This window comes from Thunnus albacares, chromosome 8 (assembly GCF_914725855.1).
Source record: "Thunnus albacares chromosome 8, fThuAlb1.1, whole genome shotgun sequence".
In the NCBI taxonomy this organism is placed as follows: Eukaryota; Metazoa; Chordata; class Actinopteri; order Scombriformes; family Scombridae; genus Thunnus; species Thunnus albacares.
This window is the reverse complement of record NC_058113.1, coordinates 26,301,354-26,322,785: the sequence shown is the minus strand read 5'-3', so window position 1 is coordinate 26,322,785 and position 21,432 is coordinate 26,301,354. Positions and strand designations below refer to the sequence as shown.

Genomic DNA, 21,432 nt, shown 5'->3' with positions numbered 1-21,432 from the left:
TTCATTAACCATCATGCATGTTTGTTGAGATGAAACATGACCTGAAACTACGGCAGTAAAAGCCAGTGTTGAGGGACAGTGCCCCCTGTCTTGTGCTCGGTGTCCAATCACCAAACTGTTGAGAGTTTCTTGTTACTTCAGGAACTGTTGCTATGGAGCCGACACCTCAACACCTCACACAAAGTTTTCACATTAGATGTTACAGCCATTTCTCCTCGGAGGAATTCGACAGAGTAAGTAGTAAAAAGTAAAAGTTGTCTTTTTTAGGAAGGAACTGCATGTGAAGGAATGCAGGTCCAGTCGGTTCCGCTCGGCTCTGTCACCATCGGACCGGAGTCTTGGCGCGATGGGACTATCCGCTCCATCCGGCGTGCGGAGCGCCTGGTACGGCAGACTCGGGCCGGGCGGTCGGGAAGCTGCAGCCGTCCCCGGAGCTGCAACACCGCTGCTGGTTTCACCCCGAAGCGCACAGATGACACGGCGGAAACAACCGAAGATAAGATCACAGAGGAGGAATGTGAAGGGAGTCGTGACAATATCTGCAAAAAAAAGATGTCGAGGCCCCAAACTACAGGAGCGATGGTGAGACACGCACACACACACAGGCCTATGCGTGCATACATGCAACAGTTTTTTATCTGAAGAGAGGTAGCAGTTACTGATAATATTATTTGGTCAGTGAGATAAAGTTGTACTCTCTTAAGAAAACGTTGCTCTTAGAAGTAAACCTCTGCAGATAATTCTTCACAATGATAAAAAAAAAAAAAAAAGATGCGGAGTGTCATGTTCACCAGCTGACATCTGTGTGCCAAAACATTAACCTACAGAAAAAAGCATAACCTATCCATCCATCAACTAACATAGTCAACAAAAATACATTTTAATACAACATTTAAAAATGTTTACTTTGTGTTTTATCTCCTCTGAAACCACAGTTTCACTTTCTCATACATCTTATACAACAAAAGAAGTACTGAAATACTTAAATAATAATAATAATGAAACTATGATTTGAGAAAAAATAGCCTATATATCATTGAACACCCCAGCCAAAGCTCTTATAAATTAGGCTATAAGAAATTTATGACTTTTTCATTTGACAGAAGCTTGTTTAAATTATTCCAAGTGCTGAGAATTTACAGTGGTAAAGCCTAAACCTCACATTACTAACTCAGACTTTTGTGAATTACAATCTAACTTCCTCTGAAGCTCTCTCTTAATGGCACCCAGAGGACCCTTGTGGCCCCGTTCCCACCTTCCAGCTTGCGTGAGCAGTGTGCGGGGGCCAGTGTTGCCATGGCTGGCGAGTACATGCGCAGGGTGCGGGAGGTGGAGGGCCAGCTGCGCAGACAGGCGGGCAGGGTGAGCCAGGAGGGCATCAAGCTGGAGAGGGAGAGGGGTCACCTGGAGAGGATGCTGCGTAGCCTCAGGGCTGATCTGACGGTGAACAGGAGGAGCTCTGAAGGAAGGACAAGGAGGCCTTCCACTGCAGAGACGGTGAGCTTATAGCCACTCATTAGAAAAAAATGCAACACTTCTTTAAAGACAGATAATGCTCAGTTTAGTCATGCACATTTTTTTGTCCTGTGCTGCGAACATATTGACATGCATTCACTGACAGATTTGCTCTGTTGCAGGAGAGAGATGGTGCTGATTACTTGCTGGCCTGTGAGAGAAAAGAGCTAGCTGAGTTGAAACAGGATCTGGAGGGAGCACTGAAAAACACACTGACCCAGTTACAGGTGATTTACAATGTTACTGTTCTGTCTTCTTTGGTTGACTCATTTTCCTTTAAGGCACCTTCCACCCCCCACCTCTCTTTCTTTCTTTCCCTCTCTTATTCCACTTGTCCCTCCATGGCAAGAGTGTTTTTATTTATCTATAAAATAACAGCCAGAGACTTCAGGTAAAAGCAACAACTGCTTGCCATTTTGAATATTTTGGCAACTGTCTGCAACAGACAGTAAAACAGTTGCCACAGTTTCAAGTTTTGAGAGGAGATCTGAAAATACAGTATACCAATGCAAAGTAAAATCCTACTTCTAATGCATTTTATGATGATATTAACACAACAACGGATTAAGCTACTGTAGAAAGTTAAAATCAAACAATATAAAAGACAAAAGTTGAACAGTGAAAACATTACTTATGAACTGGGAAACTTGAAATCAATATTCTAGATAGCCAAACACTTCTTGAAGCGGGTTAAATTGTAGAGAAATGTGAAATGGATCAACCCAGCAACTTGAACTTGAAAATCAGCATGTCTATAAGTTTCTCACAGGCATTTCACAGTTGAACAAGGACCTTATCAGACAGTCATCTCATCAGCATCAGTACACATAAATCTTTCTAAGTTCCTCCTCCGTCACTTCCAGGCTCTGGGTCAGAGCAGCAGACAGCTGCTAAACTGTGCCAGTGAGAGGGCTCGTGTCTTGGAGCTGCTGCCTCACAGTGGCTCTGTTGGAGGACACGGCACCACTGCTCAGACCTTCACCAAAACAGACCCCGTCAGCCCCTTTACACCAGGTACACTGAGGACAGACGGTAAGACTGTATCAATCCCTGCAGATGGATCAAGGTGTTGCAACAGGACAACAGGAAAAAAACACAACACAAGGACACAAAATAAAATTACAAAACATAAGACAAATAATATTGCAGAAAATTGGAAGAGCTGCATTCTATGTTATCAAAATAGCAAAAAGTACAATACACAATATCAACATTTAAAGTGTGAAATAGTGGAACCAGAATGAGGATTTCTATATTTGCACAGTATAGGACTGTAGAAATTTTACAGCTATGTACATGGTGTGGTAATGTGCATTGCACCAACACACTGGGGGACATATTGTATGAAATATTGTGGCCATGTAGACTAATATTAAAAACTGTACACCTTAATGAATACATTCATTTAAAGTTGTTGGTTGTTTATGAAATGAAAATGTCCTTTTGATATGTGCATTAGTATCTCTCCATCTTCATTAAATTTCAGAAAGAGTGGAGCAACCACATGTGCATTATTATCACAGTATTACTATCCAACATAGAATATACCAACACACACTCTTACCAACACACCTACTTTACCCCTTACAATGTACCTGCTTGTACCCGCAACAAGATCAGATCTCACATCTCTTGCAAACTTGAAAGATAAGGCTTGCAATTTTCTAACAAATCTAATGTGCAGAGCCAAACCAACAATGAACTGATCCTACTTACAAGTATTGTCCATGTATACAAAGCCTGATATACCTTATTCCTCTTAGCTTCTGTGTAGACCTCCATTGTTGTCCAAAAAACTATTAAAAACACGCCAGTGAGTCACACCGTTGCACTGGGTGACATGTTCCTTTGCCGCTAAGATTTTAGTCACGTTAGTTTGTTTAGAAACGGCTCCAAACAGTAATAACAGAGATTTTCATTCTCAGGAGAGTAGTTCCATGTAAGGCGAACGCTACTGCGCATGCACCTCTAAAACTTGAGGTGAATGTATGTAAAAATGCTTCCTGAAAGGCAAAAGCCAGGGCCTCAGCCTCTTATGTACGTTTCTTTGCAATGTTACCTCTACTTTCTCCCCATGATGACATCAGATTGTTTGTGCATGCCCACAAAGGGCTCTCTGTTCCACAGGCATTGTTGCTTTGCTTGTTCTGTTGTCCAATTGCATATTCCTGATTGAATTTGGGCTCAACCATTTACGGATGTATTTAAGAAGTTTCCATTTCAAGTAAAGAATGAGAAAGAGGTGAAATCCTAATATTACTCACTTTAAACTTAAAGGTTGTTTATGTAGCCTCCCAAGCTGCCTGAAATCTGCTGATGGGAAGCTGGCCAATCAGAACAGAGTGGGCTCACTGGGAGGGGGCTTTAAAGAGACAGGAGCTAAAGCAGACAAAAAACTGTTTCAGACAGAGGCTGAACTGAGGGGCTGCATAAAGGGCCAGTATAACATAAATAAGGAGTTTTTTGTACTGTAAATCATGCAAAGATATTCCAGCAGAGCCCAAGATTATAAATATAGGCCTGGGAATGTGCATAATATGTCTCCTTTAAATTAAATAAATTATCCTTTTACTGGTTTGTCCTTGTGCAGAATGTAAACAAGTTTTGGAGTCGTCCACTTTGATGGTCAACCAGTCGCAGCAACTAAGGGAAAACATCAGACAGATGCTAACCAGCGCTATCACCAGGCAGAAAGATGCTCACCATACTGTCAATGACGGCCTGGTGAAGAAAATTGCTGAGACAATCAGTCTGCAGGTAGAGACAAACAAAACAAGGTGTTAAACATCTTTGATTGCACTACAGAAATACATCAGGAACATCATTTTGTTATTACAGTAAATCGTCATTTCCACTTGATTCTATCTTTTGTAGCAAAACTTGACTTTGACGTCTGCAGCCACCAGGCAGGCCATGTTTCGCAAGCAGAGGGAAATCAACTGTATTCGCCACAGCCATGACAGAGCGCAGGTTGGTGTGCATGTGGAAAAGGATCAGTGAGTTTGTTTGAGATTCATGTGCACAAGGTGACATTTTCCCCCCTTGTCACTGTGATGTTTATAGGGTCCTGAGTACAGCGGTGACATACTGTCCAGAGAAAAACTGAACAGGCCTCTGGTGCGAGTTTACCACAGACACCCGGGGACACAGTTACCTGAGGCTGCTCAGCTCATACAGGTGCTTCCAACATGATTAAATAAACAAATGTTAATATAAATGCACATTTAAATGATTCTAATAGAACACACTTCATAAAAGGGGTTAGGAGTTGTAACTAAAGGCGTTATCAATGGCTATTAAACCATTTATTAGTTCTTTATAGATCAGTAATCATTAATAAGGACTTTGGTTACAAACTATCTAGCTCTTTAATCATCATCATCATCAGGACGTACTCTCTAGTTGACAGTTTGACCACTTAGACTCTGGGAAAAAGCTGCCGTGCATTCAGATAATCATCTACTTATTAACAACTAATGGATATTTACAACTCAAATTGATTTTTTACAACCAAACATTGTTCTCCCAATTGGCCTATTACTAATCAATAAAGCATTAATAAATTATTCATTACCCATTAATAAAGCCATTAGTTACAAATTATAAACCCCTTATAAATAATTCCATACTAGAAAGTAGCATCAAATTTTGAAAAGTTAATTTTTTTCCTTTCAACTTTATTGTCACAGGGGGGGAATTTTTCTTTTAGCCAGGTAAAACATAGAACACTCAGAGACTTAGGCACACAGACTTAAGTACATAAAACATACATAAAAATGATAAACCATACATACATCAAGTGACAACATAAAACTGAGAGTACGCGTGGCCATCATAATTCAATATAACTCAAAGGTTTCAAAAACATCATCACACATCAGTAGTTACATGGAAAACTCATCGTGATCTGAGTCATCATGAATAACAAATTTATAGGCAGCTATAAAAGTGCTCTGAAAACCTTATCTATGATTAATCTAAACCAAACCAAAACTAGGTCTAACAGATTATGGTGGAGGAGGTGCTACAGATGGAGGGGAGGCCCCAAAAAAGCATACACCAACCTGAATACAGGGGACTACAACAGACAAAACAGGAGTGTAGTGAGTTCATCCTTCCACTCTATCTTTAGTCTTAGTCAGAAGAACGCAGGTTAGATTACACTGAATAGCTTACAAAAACAAAAAGGTTCTTATAAAAGATAGAGGATTTTAACCTAATATGTGAGTATAAAAACTAGGAAAGCACACTGCGCTTGTGCATGCATACTTGCTGCTAGATGTTCACACCATATGTTAAAAGCATGCAGTGGTTTGACACCTGGTAAGTGTCTCTTAGAAACCAGGCTAAATGTGTTTCCTGTGTGTTTCACAGGGCAGTGCAGTGCTGAGACGATGTCTCATGTCCTCTGAAGGTGAGCTGTTGAGGCTACAGCGTGCCTGTCTGCATCTGCTGGATGACCTACATGGCAAGAGAGCAGCAACTCAGGTAGACGCAGCCGTTGTCCGTATGAGGCGTCAGCAGGTGGACAGGCGAGCCATGCCCACTTTCCTGCAGCAGGGGGCGTACTGAAGCCAACTGCCCTTGTCTTGTGTTCAGTAGAGCTGCAGACAGCATGCAAGTGGAGAAATGATGGAGTTAGTTTAATCTAATGTGTGGTGAGAAGTAGAGAGCAGCCCTGTGCAAACACTTCTGGTTCAAGATTAGTAGAATGTGATAAAAACTGCAGTAAATGGCCATAAGTATGTGAACAAAGACTTTTTTCATGGTTTGGTCTAGGCTCCTAAATCTCAACCAAAATCACAACAGTTTGAAGGCGGCCCTTTACAGTTTCAACATGACAGTGTGCCCATGCACAAAGCCAGGTCCATAAAGAAGTTTAAAGAAACTTTCCCAGTTTGGAGTGGAATAACTTGCACAGAGACCTGACTTCAACCCCATCCAACACCTTTGGGATGAATTATAAAGCCCAGTGAGAGTCAGATCTTATCACTGATCTCACTGATGCTCTTTTGGCTGAATGGGAGCAAATTCCTGCAACCAGGTTCCAAAATAGTCTTCCCAGAAGGGTGGAGGCTGTTAATGCCCACGGTTTTGGAATCACACTTTCAACAGTCATGTGGATGTAATGTTCAGGTATCCACATACGCTTGGCCACATAGTGTTAGTTCCTGCAGGACCTTTTGGCAGTAATATTATAACAATTAGTTAAAACTAATTGTTATCAGTTATAAAATGTGTAAGACTCTTATGTTTTACACTTCCAGCAAATTCTAAGGATTTGTCTCAGATGCATCAAGAAAGCTCAAACAAATGCAGTAAAATAATACAAAATCAATTTTAGTGGCCTGTACTTGTATGTGACTGATAAAATTTCAATTTTCCTGATGCAGCAAACCCCAGCCAACTATTTTATATTAAATATTAAAAGAAATACTGAAACTTATTTGCCATTACTAATTAATTATGGTCTAATCAGATTATCTTTATTGCAATAAAAGGATGACTGCAGGAGCCATTTAAATATTAAAAGTCTGTATATAGCTCACTCTGACCACAAGGGTGTAGTATATGTTTTGTTCATGTGTTGATAGGCAGCACATCAACAGGTGTTTTAAATGAACATGAAGCATGAGCTGAAGGTGGTGGGGAGCACATGGTTTTTACTGTAATCCAGCTTTGTCTCAAACCCAGCATCAAACAAGACTTCATGAGTGGTAAAGTGGTGTTTTTCTAAATATTCAACTGTTGCAATAAATGGGAACATCACCCAAAGAAGAACAGTTTTTGACATTGTTTATTTTAAGTGGATACATGTGAAGAATGTTCCTTAAGCCACCTACGTTAAGTGACTAATTAAGTTTGTTTTTTGGATGGTCACTACACAAGTAAGAACTGTCCTGTACGGAGATATGAACAACACTATTGGAAGGAGGCTGCTGGTTGGATTGGCATTGCACGGGTCAAAAGGAACAACAATCAACTCCTCTCTTCACTAATCAATGCTGCAAATAAGAAAAGGCAAGGTAAGCAAGACACAGCAGATAATCCAGTCTGTTTTATCGCTACCTGTTGTCTGAAGTGGAACTAAACTGTGTGAAATATGCGCCTATTTGAATAATTACTGATTTATAAGGAAATTGGACTTCATTGGTGCTTTGGATTGTGGTGCTGGATATCATTGTTGCCAGGCTGGATTATGTGTATGGCATGGAAAGTGGAGGAATTATCCGCTATCTGATTGAATGAGATTACTCTGCTGATGTCACACAATTGACAGTTTTGGGAATAGATGAAAACACTGATGCTGAAGATGTTACTCCTGTTGACAGTGTTGCAAAAAGAGAGAAAATTGCAAAAGGTGTTATGCTTCTGGTTGAAAATCTACAAAAGAATTGGAAGTTAATATTTGAGGATGACCCTGTACAGTATGGATCTTTTATCATGGCATTTGAACAGGGGATTGAAAGCAAAATTGCTAATATCCAAGACTGATTGTACTACTTAGAGCAGTACACCAGGGTGCAGCCAAGAGAATTGGTCAGAAGCTGCTATCATATACCAGGCAATGAAGGTTATGAAAGAGTCAAACATTTACTGAAGGAACACTTTGGCAATGAAATGAAGATTGGAGATGAGATGAAGATTGGCCTTAAGTTGGCCAACAATAAAATCAGTCATTTTTACTGTTATTGAGAGGGTGCTATAATATTATGGGAAAGTTGAGAGAAATACGGAGAACAGCTGCCTGTGACTTGCAAAAGAGATGCGGATGTAGGGTTTTGTTCACTGATGTGGTCAATTTTCTTGAGCAACAAGTCAAGATTCTCTCTGGCCCTATTTTTAGAAACATACAGGACATGCAGACTGCTACCTCTAAAGGAAAAACTCTCTTAAAATCTTTGACCAAAAACAAAAATCTTGCAACTGTGACAGCTTTCAATACCTCAGCAGGTATAAAATCTACAGAGTCGCAGATCTGCCATACTTCTGCTTTATCAAAAGGCGAGACTGTGTCATGTTGCATATTCAAAGGTCATCACTCAATAGAGAATTGTGTACAGCTTAAGAGCATGACTCCTCATGAGAGATTTAATCTTTTAAGGCAGAGTGGTTTATGCTTTGGCTAAAACCCGATCATGTCAGCAAGAGTTGCAAAGGTCATCTAACATGTAATGTACGCAACTCAAAACATCCCACAGTACTTCATATTACAGCTAAGCTCAAAGCATCTGAAAGACAGTCAACAAGCAATGCTGTTGTCCCTCAGCAGAGCTGTGCTTATACTGGGGCTGGTAAGCAAGAATGTGTTCTCTCAATTGTGCCAGTGCTAATAAAAGCTAAGAATAGGAATAAAACTTAACACCCTTTACTTTCTTGGATCCAGAAAGTTCAGCCACCTTTTGTACAGAACACCTGATGAGACAGCTAAACTTCGAAAGCACTAAAGCACACATTTTCCTGCTAACTATGGGACAAGCAAATACTGTAAAGACTCATGTTCTGACTGGACTCGAAGTGTCTGTGTTTTATGACGACATGTTTCTGGACTTCACTGAGGTTTATACTCAGCAAACCATGCCAGTTACTAGAGACAACATCGTCACCAAAAAGGATCTCAGAAAGGATTAAAGTTCACAAGCTTGATGCAGAGGTGGATTTGTTGATTGGAACAAATGCCCCAAAGCTTTTAGAACCTTGGAAAATTGTCAACAGCCATGTTGATGGACCCTATGCTATCAGAACCCTATTTGGGTGGGTTGAGAACAGTCCACTTAGAGGGAGTGGAAGTGACAAAGGGAAGAGTGGCTGCCCTGCTGTCACTGTCAGTAGGATTTCCACTAAGAAAGTGGAACAGCTGTTGCTTGCACAGTGCAACCAAGACGTTAATGAAAAGTTATGTGAGAGCATAACTATGCTATCATATAATACCATATTTCATAAAGCAGAGCAGTTTTGACATTGTTAATTTAAGTGGATATGCATGAAGAACATTCTTTAAGCCACCAACATTGTGACCAAGTTTGTTTTTTGGATAGTCACTACAATGACCATGATAGGAACAAGGGCCTTTTTATACAGTCAAAAAACAGAAATAGAATAATAGACTGGATAGAGATATGAGTAGTGCCCAATATGATTATCTTATCTCGTGAACAATATTAGATTAATCACTGAAAACTATTTATTTACTTATTAAACTGAAGCATGAGAGTTAATTTTCAGACTTTAAACCAACAGCTTTTTTTGAGAACCAAAGCAGCTTCAGAGAACTGTGAATTTAACATTTTCCGTATAGTTAAAACTGCTGCTACTCCTGTTCGGTTTTCTAGTCATGAGACTGCAGGTCACTTGACAGCCCTCCAACCAAACTCAACGTCTTTCATTAAGAAATAAGACATGATTTAATAAACCTTCCCTGCTTTAACTCAGTACATGCCACATGTCTTGTCATTCTGTAAAAACAAAAAAATAAGATTCCTTGACATAAAATGACAAATTCTATACAGATTTTAACTCAAAGTAGAGTGTACTTTCCTCACAAAGCCCTATTTATTCTCTTACATCTGAATGGGGCTATTCTCTGCAGGACAGTGAGTCCAGGCAGCATTGGACCATCATGGCTATCACTGGGAAGCTAACAGCCTAATTGAATCATAACCATTGGGCTGTGGAGATTCTTGGAGTTAATTAACACAATATTAACAGAAACCAGAGGAGATTTACCTTCAGACCTCTGCAGCTGGGCAGGCTGAGGAACCAAGGAAGTCCGGATAAAGCTGTTCAGAAACTGACTTAAAGTTGTGAAGACAGAGACTTCAACAGCCTTCTTCTGTTCAACATGAAAACAGCTGGTTTGTTCTAGAAAACAACAAGAAAGAGACGACGTTAAGAGCCGTCGAATCAGGCTGCAAGAATATTTCCTCCTTGTGAAACAGAAACAGTCAGTGATGATGTCGCAGCTGGTTTGTCCTCTGCTTTTCCTGTGTTTACTTCCAGCTGTGGGTAAGTGAACAAAACATTTACTGTGTGTGTGTTTATGGGCTGGCTTGTGTGTATGAATGTACAAAACATGTGTGCTTCTACCAACAGATGTACTTTGGCTTTTCCAGCAATGGTTCATATTTAGGCCGCAATTAATGATTATCTTTATAATTGGTTAATCTGATGATTATGTCTTGTTTTTATCTGACCAACTATCAAATGACCAATTATCAAAATAGTTGCCAATTAATTTTCTGAAGTTCAACTAATCATTCAATCAATTTATTGTTTCAGCTTGTGCTAATATACCATTTGTATCAACACTGCAGCTTTGTAATACATACATTTCAGCTTAATTATGAATTAATTTACATTAATCATCCAATAATTTACCACTAAAACTAATGATAATAATATTTTTTGAGTTTATTGGTTATGAAATATTAACACTTGTCATTTTTAAAACTCAGAGCAATGGATATCTGGTACTGTTTTCATCATTTTCATCCTGTTTTTGATCAAAATCATCTTGTTACTCCTTCTCCTCTGAAAACTGAAGTCTTCAAAGCCATTTTGTGATTTTAACCAACATGTCTGTCCCTCAGTTCCCCTCTTCTGTTACACTTGTGTGTTCCCCGCCATCTCGCCTCTGGACTGCATCAGATACCCTCTGAGGTGTCCTCCCGGGCAGCTCTGTCTGTCCTCCAGAGCTGTGGGCCAGAAAGGTGAGGGTGCCTCAAGTCACAGAGCTGCATTTAAATGAATCAAAACTGAGAAAAAGAACTGAGAAAGGCTGTGCCGAGCACAGAGGGAGAGGTGTGACTCTTTCCTGAACTGACATTTATGATGAACTCTGGTTTTCAGGAGACTTCCGTGTGGTGTTGTATGAGAAGAGCTGCGTCCTGCCAGCTCTCTGTGGAATCACTGGTGAAAAGTACGCCATGGGACTCAACTTCACCTTCACCAATGAATGCTGCAACACACACCTGTGCAACAGAGCTGCAATACCTGCTGCCCCCTACTGGACCAGCACATTACTCACACTAATTATGTCATACTCAGTTTGGTGAACAGGAAAATATTGTAGTAGTTTAGAAGATAACTTGTTTGACACATGTGCAGTGGGGTTGCCCGTCCTGGCCTCTTATGGTCTCATATTGTACTCTTCAAGTAACTGTGTTTAACAAGAGTGTTGACTAGAAAAATATTTTTTCTCTGATAACTGCTAACACTGAAAACTGAGCTGTTTTTGGAATGGTGCGGGGAGATGAGAATAGCATTTTTAGCTTCTGTTCCCACAATAAGTATTCTTATATAAGTATACTATAAGTATTCTTATACAATTTACATAAGTCCCACTAGTTAGCATTTATAATCTGCATATAAACAGTTACTAACTGGTTTATAACACTATTATTTGTGTGTTGTGTATAGTTGTAAGCAGACATAAGGACATTATAAATGTTTATCAGTGTACAGTATTTGTCAGGAATTATAACTTCTTTCGGGCTGCAACGATTGTTTTCATTATCAATTAATGTGCCGATTATCGTAAAGATTATTTGTTTAGTCTATAAAATGTCAGGAACTTGTGAAAAATGCCCGTTATGATTTCTGACATCCCATGGTGACATTTTCAGATGTCTTGTTTGGTCCAATCAACAGTCCAAAATCCAAAGAAATTCAATTTACTATCATGTATAACAATGAAAAGCTTCAAATCCTGAGAAGCTGCATCCAGCAAATGTCAACAAAATGACAAAAACGATTATTCAATGAGCAAAATAATGGCCGATCAATTTTTTGTTGATCAACTAATAAATTAATTGACTAATTGTTGCAACTTCAAATTTCAAAAATATGAAGACATATTTTGTATAATTGCAACTATTTTACTATATTGTCATTCATAACTGTCATAGTTGCTGACAAATACATTAACAAACACATATATACAACTAAGCCATTTATTAAATGTATGTTATAAACCATTTATTAATGCTTTATACACTGCTTATAAATGCTAAGTACATAAAGTTAACTGTTACCTTTTTTAACACACTGTGATAAATTAAACTACCTCTACTCACATATCAGTCAAGTTCACTTACACAAGCCAAAGTCAGATGTTTGTCTCATAGACTTACAGTTTGTATGTAAATATGTACACACAGTATCGTATTTACATTCTGTCCTTAGATCCTCCAAAAAATTTACATATTCAGAATAGACAGGAGTAGCAGTGGTAGAATTAAGTGTAGACAAATAGAATTACAGTATCACATAGGTTTCAGTCAAATAATTGTTTTCAGTGGTTTTACATAAGTGAAATCAAATGCTATTTCACTGGAATAAAGTGATCAAAGTTGCATGCTTCAGTAAGAAAAAACAGGCCTTTCTTTAATTGATGCAGCAGCTTTATATGCATGATGATCAGTTGGCTTATGGATTCAGATACACCAGCAGAGGTGGGACAAAGTTATTGTTTTGCAAGTCACATGTCAGTCTCAAACCTGGTTATAAAGTCCCAAGTCAAAGTCCAAGTCCTAAAGTTTGTGTTTCTAGTCCTAAACAAGTCACATGCACCCTTCACCACATTATTGCCAGTTAAAAAAAAAAGTTTAAGTGTGAAAAAAACTGCAGAAATATGCTTCCTGCTTGTGCAGCACAGTTTCTGTCAGATTGATTTGTGGTGTCATTGTCAGGAGTTGGTTCACTGCACACTTTTTTTTAAAGCATAGATTTCAATGTGTGGGCATAGGGAAGATATCAAGTCAAAAGGTTAAGGTCCAAGTGAAGTCACGAGTCATTGGTGTTAAAGTCCAAGAAGAGTTAGTCCACACGTCTGTTGACGAAAGCCTATATCATGAACACACTTTCAAGTGATGGAAGTGACAGATTATATCAGCACTGACCACAAAGAGATGATTAAAAAAAAGTACGAGCAAAGGAAGGAAGCAAACACAAGAAATATTGTGAACTAAACACTGAATTAACTGTCCAGTCATCTTCATCATTTGATTACATTGATAAAGTCCTACTTGTCACCACACAGGTTTGTAACTTGAACTTGGAAGATGTCACACACCACCTGAACAACACCCACTCGAGTGAAACTGGTATAATGAAGGAAAGATTTGTATTACTTCCTCTGGGTAAAATTTGAACATAACTCAAATGACTGAGTTTACTTACAGGGACACATCAGAGAGTCTCATTATGTTGCATACTTGCCTTAACCATAGTGTGTAGTAATTTTATCTACGTGTTGCACAGAATTGTATGTTTTTATTTGATCTTTTATATTTTGTGTGTTTGTTTTTTAATGTTTAAGCCAAAAGACAACTAACTAACTATGATGTAGCCTGTCAGGACTTTTCTTTAAGTAAACTACAATATATAAATGAAATATGTATAATATACAAACTTTTTAAAGTAATGTTTGTTTTTTTTTTATATCTGGGCAAAAGTTAATAATTTAATGTTCTTTGATTTGTCTGCAATAAAACGTTTTCACAGCAGATATTTTGACTTGCCATAGCAAGAAAAGCACAGGTGTAACCACTAAAATGAATTATAGCTGCGTTACATTAAATGTCTGCACTGGCAGGGTCCTGCAGTCGACACACTTTAATGGAAATGAGCCATAACTGATGTTATTGGTTCCACCTTTGATTTTCCTGACATGAAATTGGTGGGAAAAAAAGGTTTTAAACAGCAAAACATTATCAACCCACCTGCTGTTTTATAAATTAAAATAACTTTAGAGGCAGGCCAACTTATGCTATCAAGTTGTTGTACATTAAATAACCTGTGCGTGGCGCCATTAAGTCTCCTGCCTTTTCAACACCAGGTGCTCCTAAATTGGCTCCAACCAAAGTCAAGAGCACGTTATCATACTCATACCTTTTTAAGTCAAGCCTTTGTTATAATTACAGTTTAAAACGTGTGATATTTGACCAAGAGTTCCTGGCATGATTTTTCTTTCGCTGTGTGTGTTTTTGCCGCTGTTATGCTCCACTGAGGGGGGAACTCTGCAGAGGTTTGAGGCTTTCAATCAAACAACCTGGGTGATGAGGAAAGTTTCCCGGAGAGAAAGCCAGACTCTGCCGCCGCCGTACCTGCACCTCCCGGTGTTTGTGGGCTCCAGGCTGCCGCTTGTGGAGAAGGAGCATTTCTCTCCGACCAGAGGCACCGGGCAGGAGCGCTTACCTGTGCCTGTCGTGAAGGTCCTGCTGCCGACGGTGCGGCCTAACACCAGTCCACCCAGCGCTTCGGGTGTTTCCGTGAAGACTTCGTGCAAGATTAACAAAATGCATGTGCAGGTGCCGAGGAGCATTTTGGGCACCGGTGAACCAGACTCTCAGCTCAAACTGGGGACATGCCAAGCCAGTAAATCTACAAGGGATTATATTTATTTTGAATATGACTTTGGTTTGTGTGGAACCAAACAAACGGTGAGCTTTAATACTTAACAGTACCAATACAGCAATGTAAAAATATTCCATTACAAGTAAAAGTCATGCATGAAAAATCCTACTTAAGTAAAAGTACATAAGTATTAGCAGCAAAATGTAGGCCTAGATAAAGTATTGCAGTAAAAGTATTGGTTTGGTCCCTCTGGCTAGATTATTAATACTGAAGCATCAGTGTGTAAACAGCATGTTACTGTTGTAGCTGCTGGAGGTGGAGCTAGTTTGAATTACTTTACATACAGTTAGCTAGTTTAGCCCACTGGTTCCCAACCTAGGGGTCGGGCCCCTCCAAAGGGTCACCAAATAAATCTGAGGGGTTGTGAGATGATTAATGGGAGAGGAAAGAAGAAAAAACAAAGTTCTGATACACAAATCTGTTTTCAGTTTTTGGGCTTTTTCTCTAATTTTTAATTTTTGGTGAAATATTGGATCATTTGAATATTTATTGAAATGAAACGATGTAAGAAGTTTAGAGGGAAAAATCACTATTTGGTGGAGCTGTTAACAACTCATAGACATCTGAAATGTGAGCCCGACTACACACTGCTTATAGTAAGATGTCAAAAGCCAAAAAGGTTGGAAACCACTGGTTTCATCTTTAATAATGTGCTGCATTTTAAAAGCCTGTTATATTATCCATTGTGTCAAATCTTCATCTGAAAAGTAACTAAAGCTGTAAAATAAATGTAGTGGAGTAGAAAGTACAATATTTCGTTCTGAAATGTAATGCAGTTCAACTATAAAGTAGCAGACAATGGAAATAATGAAATTCTATGTACTATACTCAAATAGTAGAAGTACAAGTACTTCCAAATCGTACAGTATTTGGTGGTTCCCTCAGGGTGAATCCTACTGACCCCTGACTTTTCCTCTAGCGCCACCATCAGGTTGGCATTTGTGGTTTTGGGAGAAATGTCTCAACTATCAGATGGATTTGCATTAAATTTACTACATATATTAATGTTTCTGTCAAGGCTTCTAATAACTTTTGTAAAACTTATTTATCTTGAGGTCAAAATTTTACTCCAAAATTTCGAATAATTTTTATGACCCGCAATTCCCATCAGCATCAGCTGTACTTTACTAATTTTTCCCCCAACTTTATGGAAAACAGTCAAATTCAAAAAACAGTAACATATAAACAAATATAAAGAACAAAAAAGTAAAACAAAGTGTCAGGGACACTATGTCAATTATGACATAGTAATTTAAAAAAAAAAATGGTAAAAGGATTGTGCAGGAAGCTTTTTACATTCAATAAAAACAAAATAATATGTAGGAGGAAGAAAAATAAATGAATAAAGGGGTACAGATTAATAATCAAGTTATATTACTCAATTATTTTATAGGTTCTAAAAGTTGTTTGGGAAATTGTTGTTTTTTTTAATTTCGCAGCTTAACTAGAGTTGTAATAGAGCTCAATATCATTTAAAAACAGTATAAAATTTAGCTTTCTATCGGTCCATTTCATTTTATGTATATGGATTTGCCAAAAATTAAAAATGGTTGAATTAAAAAGCTAACATTGTTGTCCATTGAGTTGTTTTCAAAATAAATGACAATATCACTACCATAAAGAATGACAATTTGACCAGTTTTCCTTGATAGAAAGTTTTGCACATCATTACAAAATATTTTGGTATACATACAATGAAAAAATAAGTGAAAATGTGTTTCTTTGTTTATACCCCAATTAGTAGATGTAAACATGCTAACCGAAGCACATGCCTATGATGTCATGACAATGTAACCTGGCAACTACACAGAGGTCAGGAAACGGTAACTAGTTAACATGTTAACGTTAAACTAAGATGGTGAACATGGCTGGAACTATACCTGCTAAACATCAGCATTTAGCTCAAAGCCCCTACTCCTGCTAGGTGAAATGAAATAGCTGAAATGATTAGTTCATTAATCGATTGACAGAACATTACTTTGAAACAATTTTAATAATTAATTCATCATTTAATTTTTTTAAGTAAAAATGCCCAAACTTCACTGGTACCAACATCTCAAATGTGAATATTTGCTACAATTATAGTCAACACTACATCTTTAGGTTTTGACTGTTGGTCAGTGATCTTAATATTATCTTGGGGTTCAGGGAATAATGACGCACATTTTTCATTGTTTTCTGACATTTTATACATCGAACAAACGATTATTAAAGAAAATAACTGTTTGTTGCAGCCTTTCAGTGCTCCTGATGATGGAATAATACTACCTTACTCTAGGTTTTCTATGTGCAATTTGATAAAACACAACATGAGCACAATATAAACTTAATCAATTAATGTCTTAAAAGTAGGTTTTGACACATAGTCCCTCTTTAAGACCAGGACCACAAGATGAAGGATTAAGGACCTCTCATATTTCATAATTTACTTCAGAGGTTTCTGGAGCTCCTGGGGGTCGTGGGCCCCGGGGCAGTTGCCTGCTTTTCCTGGTTGGTAATCCAGCCTTGGCTCAAAGCACTACTGTTCCTCAGTACAGCCTCACAGAGCCGCTATGGCTGTAGACTCCTAGTCTTGTTAAAGAAAGATTGATTATTTAGCTGATTGATTCTTTGCAGATAATTAATAACCGGGTGGCCTATTCAAACACATTACAATACAACCTACCGAGGCTCCAAGGACCAATTAGGCGAGCTGTGCCCTTCACCCTGCCTGTTGCATGCTATTATAACAGGTGAGACTGGTACAAGATCCACACCAAAAAGCACTCTGCACCAAGTTATTTCAACTGTTTTTTAATCTAGACAATGTATTCTACTTCTCAGGTATCAATATTCCTACAAAATCGGCTACACACCAAAGATGCGGATGCGCAAGATCTTCAAACCAATGAAGAACAGAGTAAAATTCATTCTGACTCCACGAAATGGTAAAAACTGGGAAAAACTTGCCTTATTATCAGCCTCTAATTGATTTCTATGGTTCCCAAAGTGCTTGGAAATTCTTAGAGTTTAAGAATTTATGAAATGATGCAGTTACATTTTTTGGTAAAAGGATTGGTGGCCTTTAATGGTCCCATTCAGGAAAAAGCCATGGAAAAACTATCATTGTTATTTTGCATTTCTTAATTCTTTTGGCCACTAACAACATAAAGCAAGTTGGGTTTTTTTTGTTTTGTTTTTTTCAAGTGACAACACAGTTTTTGTTGTCTTCCAAATGGTTCAGTCTAAACATTTTTAAAGATGAATAATTACATAAAAAATATAATATGTAGTACAATTTTTGTCTAACTGTTCATCAACATCTTTTGGGCAATCCTCTTGTGGTTTTCTACAAACCATTGCAGACTTGTATTCAAACACTAGAAAAGGAGTATTTTTTTCTGAACACTTCAATCTGGACACAACTGTTGCTTCAATTTGTCTTTGTTGAATCTTTAGTAGTATCACCCTAGATTTACCCAATTAGTGACCCTGTTGTCATTGAAAACATTCAAAAAAGGTCTGAAAAACTATACTATTATATAATTTAAACAAATGCACAATAGGAGAACATTAGATTTATCATTCTGACAACAGTTTATAATCATAAAACTTTGTGTTCTATGACAATATTATGCTTTTGATTTGGAAAAAAAAATTCTTTCTTTCAGTCTAGAAAACAATTAAAGGGTCAAAACTAAAATATGTACAAATTTAGAAATTCTGGTCAGTATTATGTGTCTTAACCTTTGAGTTTCACCAAACTCATCTTTCTAAAATGACTGAGTGACCATGTATTTGAACGTGAGAAACCCATATTTCTTTGACTGTAGGTAAATGACGACAAGTCCTGCAGCTGCTGTTCTTGTTGCCAGACTGCCTCTCTCTGTTTTCTCAGCTCAGTGGGAAAGGCTTTCTCCATCAGATCAGTACGTGCTTGGAAAGCCCATGTACTTTGAGGCTGAGGCTCCATCCATGTCCCAAAATGAAAGACTGTACGTGCACTCATGTTATGCGACTCCCAAGAAGTCCCACACCTCCACGCCACAGTTTCCAATTGTGAAAAACTTTGGGTAAAAGAACACCTCACTCTCTCACAAGTGAAGGTCATAAGATTGTTTCTCTCTCTGTTTCTATTTTAAAGAAACTCATATTTAACATGGCATTTGTTTTGGTCTTTGTCTTGTTTCATTCTGATAAAGGTGTATGGTTGAAAGCAAGGAAAGTCATTCCAGATTCATCCCATACAAAAACAATGCCGTGAGATTCTCTGTGGATGCTTTCTTGTTCAAGGGAATGACAGGCCAGGTGCTTTAGCTCATTATAGCTCATTTTTATCATGTATTTTTGTTTTATAGACATTGTTTTTCTCCGGCCTCTGTTGTCAGATGCCAGCTGATTTCTTGGCTGCACATTATCTGGTTTCTGTTTTGAATACAGTGATAAGACCATGAGGCATTTAACTGATGGGAAAAAACCTTTATCTTCTGTAGCAGCTCTACATGCACTGCACCATGTCTGCTGGCAGTTCTGTCCCCACTCCTACAGCCAAGTCCTGCAACTACGACACAAAAGCAGGAAGGTTAGTTTTTAATTGAAAATTTAGGAGCAAAAATGTGTCAAATAAGCAATTCTTGACACGCTGATATTGAGAGGGATTAGCTCTTCATCACTTTATTTTTCCACAGATGGGTTGAGTTGTATGGATCAGAGTCGGTGTGTGTCTGCTGCAATTCCAGTTGTAGCTCTGCTGCCTCCACTGGTGAGTCAACGCTTCCCCCAGTTTCCATAATAAAACATATCTTATTTCCATTAGAGGATAAGGCTGTTGACATTCTATATTTTCCTCATTGTCAAATCATGAAAAGACACAAACCAACAATGAATGAAACAATTTATCTGTGTATCCATAGTCTGATATATCTTATTCCTCTGTGCCATAGAGCTACATTGTTGTCCAAAAACTACTCAAAAACACACACTGTTGCACTGGGTGACATGTGCCTTTATAACACATGGCTGCTGTAGTTTATGTTGAGTCAATCCTACATTGACAGTCCTGGTGCCGGGAATACTTGTGCATTCACCAAAAGATTTATTAATTAGCAGCTGTAAATAGTACCCAATGAATGCAGCATTTACTCCTGCTGGGGTAACTTTTGCTAAAAACTTTTAAGTTTTAATTAAACGTTTAAGCAAATTAGCCTTTTTTGAAGATAAAACTGTGCACTTGTGACCTGTTTTAAAGTTTTAAGGCATTTTTAGTTTTAGTCTTCATTAGATTTGTTGACAATACAAAAAATATAGTAAAACACCAGCATTATCCTCTGAAGGTGAACAGATTTTTCCTCTTTTTTATCTCAGTATGTGGCTGCCTTTTGTCGTCTTTTTGTTTCACGTTATGCTGTCATGTCACTTGAACCACAGTATATTTATTTTAAGTGTTTTTTGTTTTGTAAAGCACTTCTTTTTCTAAGGGCTATATAAATAGAACTTGTTGCTGTTGTGATAAGCACATCTTAAATTTAAATGTTCCTTTACAGAATCCACAGTTAGATTAAATATGTTTTTTATTATTTTTGTATTTAACAAATTGGATTGATACTTCTTAGGTTTCTGGTTTAATTCCAAGTTACTTGATGCATTTTGGAAAAACATTCAGCCTGAGGTTAAGACTTATTAATCAAGTCCCATTTGTCCTCCAATAATGCACAATTTGATAAGCTGATAAGATGATTCATGACTCTTAGTACTCATCCACAATGAGTTTACTTTATACACAGTAGAATTGTAGAGAATCTTTTTAAAAAAAATCTTTTTTATAATGGATATTTGTAATTTTGCAGCAAATTATATTTTAATAATACAAACAATTCTACATTTTCCAGTAACCAAAATAATCAGCAGCCGACCATGGACAATAGAGCCTAAAGTGAAACCCACCACAACCCCAAAGAGGAAGACGGTGTCCACCACAACAATAACAACAACAACAAAAACAACACTGCTGAAAACAACCAGACGGGTGACCGAACAGATGACGACTTCACACCCTGAAGCAACAGCGGCGACAATGTTGGGTAAGGTGGAGGATTCCGTGAGGGAGTTGGAGTGGCCATTCGGAGGTGGAGGAGTGAAGTGGGTCGAGGTGGAAGGTGAGGAGAGGCGGGTGAAAGGCTCTGCTGTTGTGGAGGAGGAGGAGAAGGAAGAGGAGGAGGATGAGGAGGTCACAGAACCTCGCAGAACATTTGAAGATATCTTTGATTTTGACAAATAAAGCTGACGTTTGAACAGTGATGAGTTCAGTCCAGTTGGTTTCATTATACGACTCCTAACAAGCTCAAAAAAATAATTTAGCGGTGTATGTAAGTTTTTTTTGAGGATATTTTTTTGTAGTGTTACACATCAATTTGAAAAAGCTGCTGTTGGTACAAACTGTGCAACTGGATTGCCTTTATTTGTCATTTGCAAGTTGCAACATAACCGCTGAGAAAAACATATCAATCTCCTTGGTAGAGAATG

The 21,432-nt window shown here is 38.1% G+C and overlaps 3 protein-coding genes and 1 long non-coding RNA gene across 6 annotated transcripts; 3 read left to right on the top strand and 1 right to left on the bottom strand.

The window, feature by feature from the left end:
- The first annotated feature begins 49 nt into the window (after positions 1-49).
- On the top strand, positions 50-6,088 carry ccdc105 (coiled-coil domain containing 105). 2 transcript variants are annotated; one of them, XM_044360466.1, is made up of 8 exons: positions 50-582; positions 1,210-1,497; positions 1,638-1,742; positions 2,379-2,529; positions 4,106-4,272; positions 4,390-4,485; positions 4,579-4,692; positions 5,890-6,088. In XM_044360466.1, the coding sequence occupies exons 1-8, from the start codon at positions 289-291 to the stop codon at positions 6,085-6,087; spliced, it is 1,413 nt and encodes a 470-aa protein (XP_044216401.1). In that variant the 5' UTR covers positions 50-288; the 3' UTR covers position 6,088. The 2 variants fall into 2 exon arrangements, with proteins under 2 accessions (XP_044216401.1, XP_044216402.1); XM_044360467.1 differs by lacking the exon at positions 5,890-6,088 and adding an exon at positions 5,513-5,598.
- On the bottom strand, positions 6,037-14,800 carry LOC122988242. The gene is made up of 3 exons (XR_006404740.1): positions 14,713-14,800; positions 10,243-10,377; positions 6,037-6,119 (listed from the first exon to the last, which is right to left on the bottom strand). It is a non-coding gene; the product is annotated as an uncharacterized LOC122988242 (long non-coding RNA).
- LOC122988241 (sperm acrosome membrane-associated protein 4-like) lies at positions 7,142-12,015 on the top strand. Its single transcript, XM_044360468.1, has 5 exons — positions 7,142-7,232; positions 7,405-7,541; positions 10,455-10,521; positions 11,106-11,225; positions 11,365-12,015. The coding sequence occupies exons 2-5, from the start codon at positions 7,518-7,520 to the stop codon at positions 11,568-11,570; spliced, it is 417 nt and encodes a 138-aa protein (XP_044216403.1). The 5' UTR covers positions 7,142-7,232; positions 7,405-7,517; the 3' UTR covers positions 11,571-12,015.
- zp3d.2 (zona pellucida glycoprotein 3d tandem duplicate 2) lies at positions 14,215-21,207 on the top strand. Of its 2 annotated transcripts, none has more exons than XM_044360461.1 (8): positions 14,215-14,957; positions 17,548-17,663; positions 17,755-17,858; positions 18,809-18,983; positions 19,113-19,218; positions 19,407-19,492; positions 19,599-19,672; positions 20,799-21,207. In XM_044360461.1, exons 1-8 carry the CDS (start codon positions 14,475-14,477, stop codon positions 21,185-21,187), a joined length of 1,533 nt encoding a protein of 510 aa, XP_044216396.1. In that variant the 5' UTR covers positions 14,215-14,474; the 3' UTR covers positions 21,188-21,207. The 2 variants fall into 2 exon arrangements, with proteins under 2 accessions (XP_044216396.1, XP_044216395.1); XM_044360460.1 differs by having other exon boundaries at positions 14,295-14,957; positions 19,404-19,492.
- The last annotated feature ends 225 nt before the right edge of the window (positions 21,208-21,432 follow it).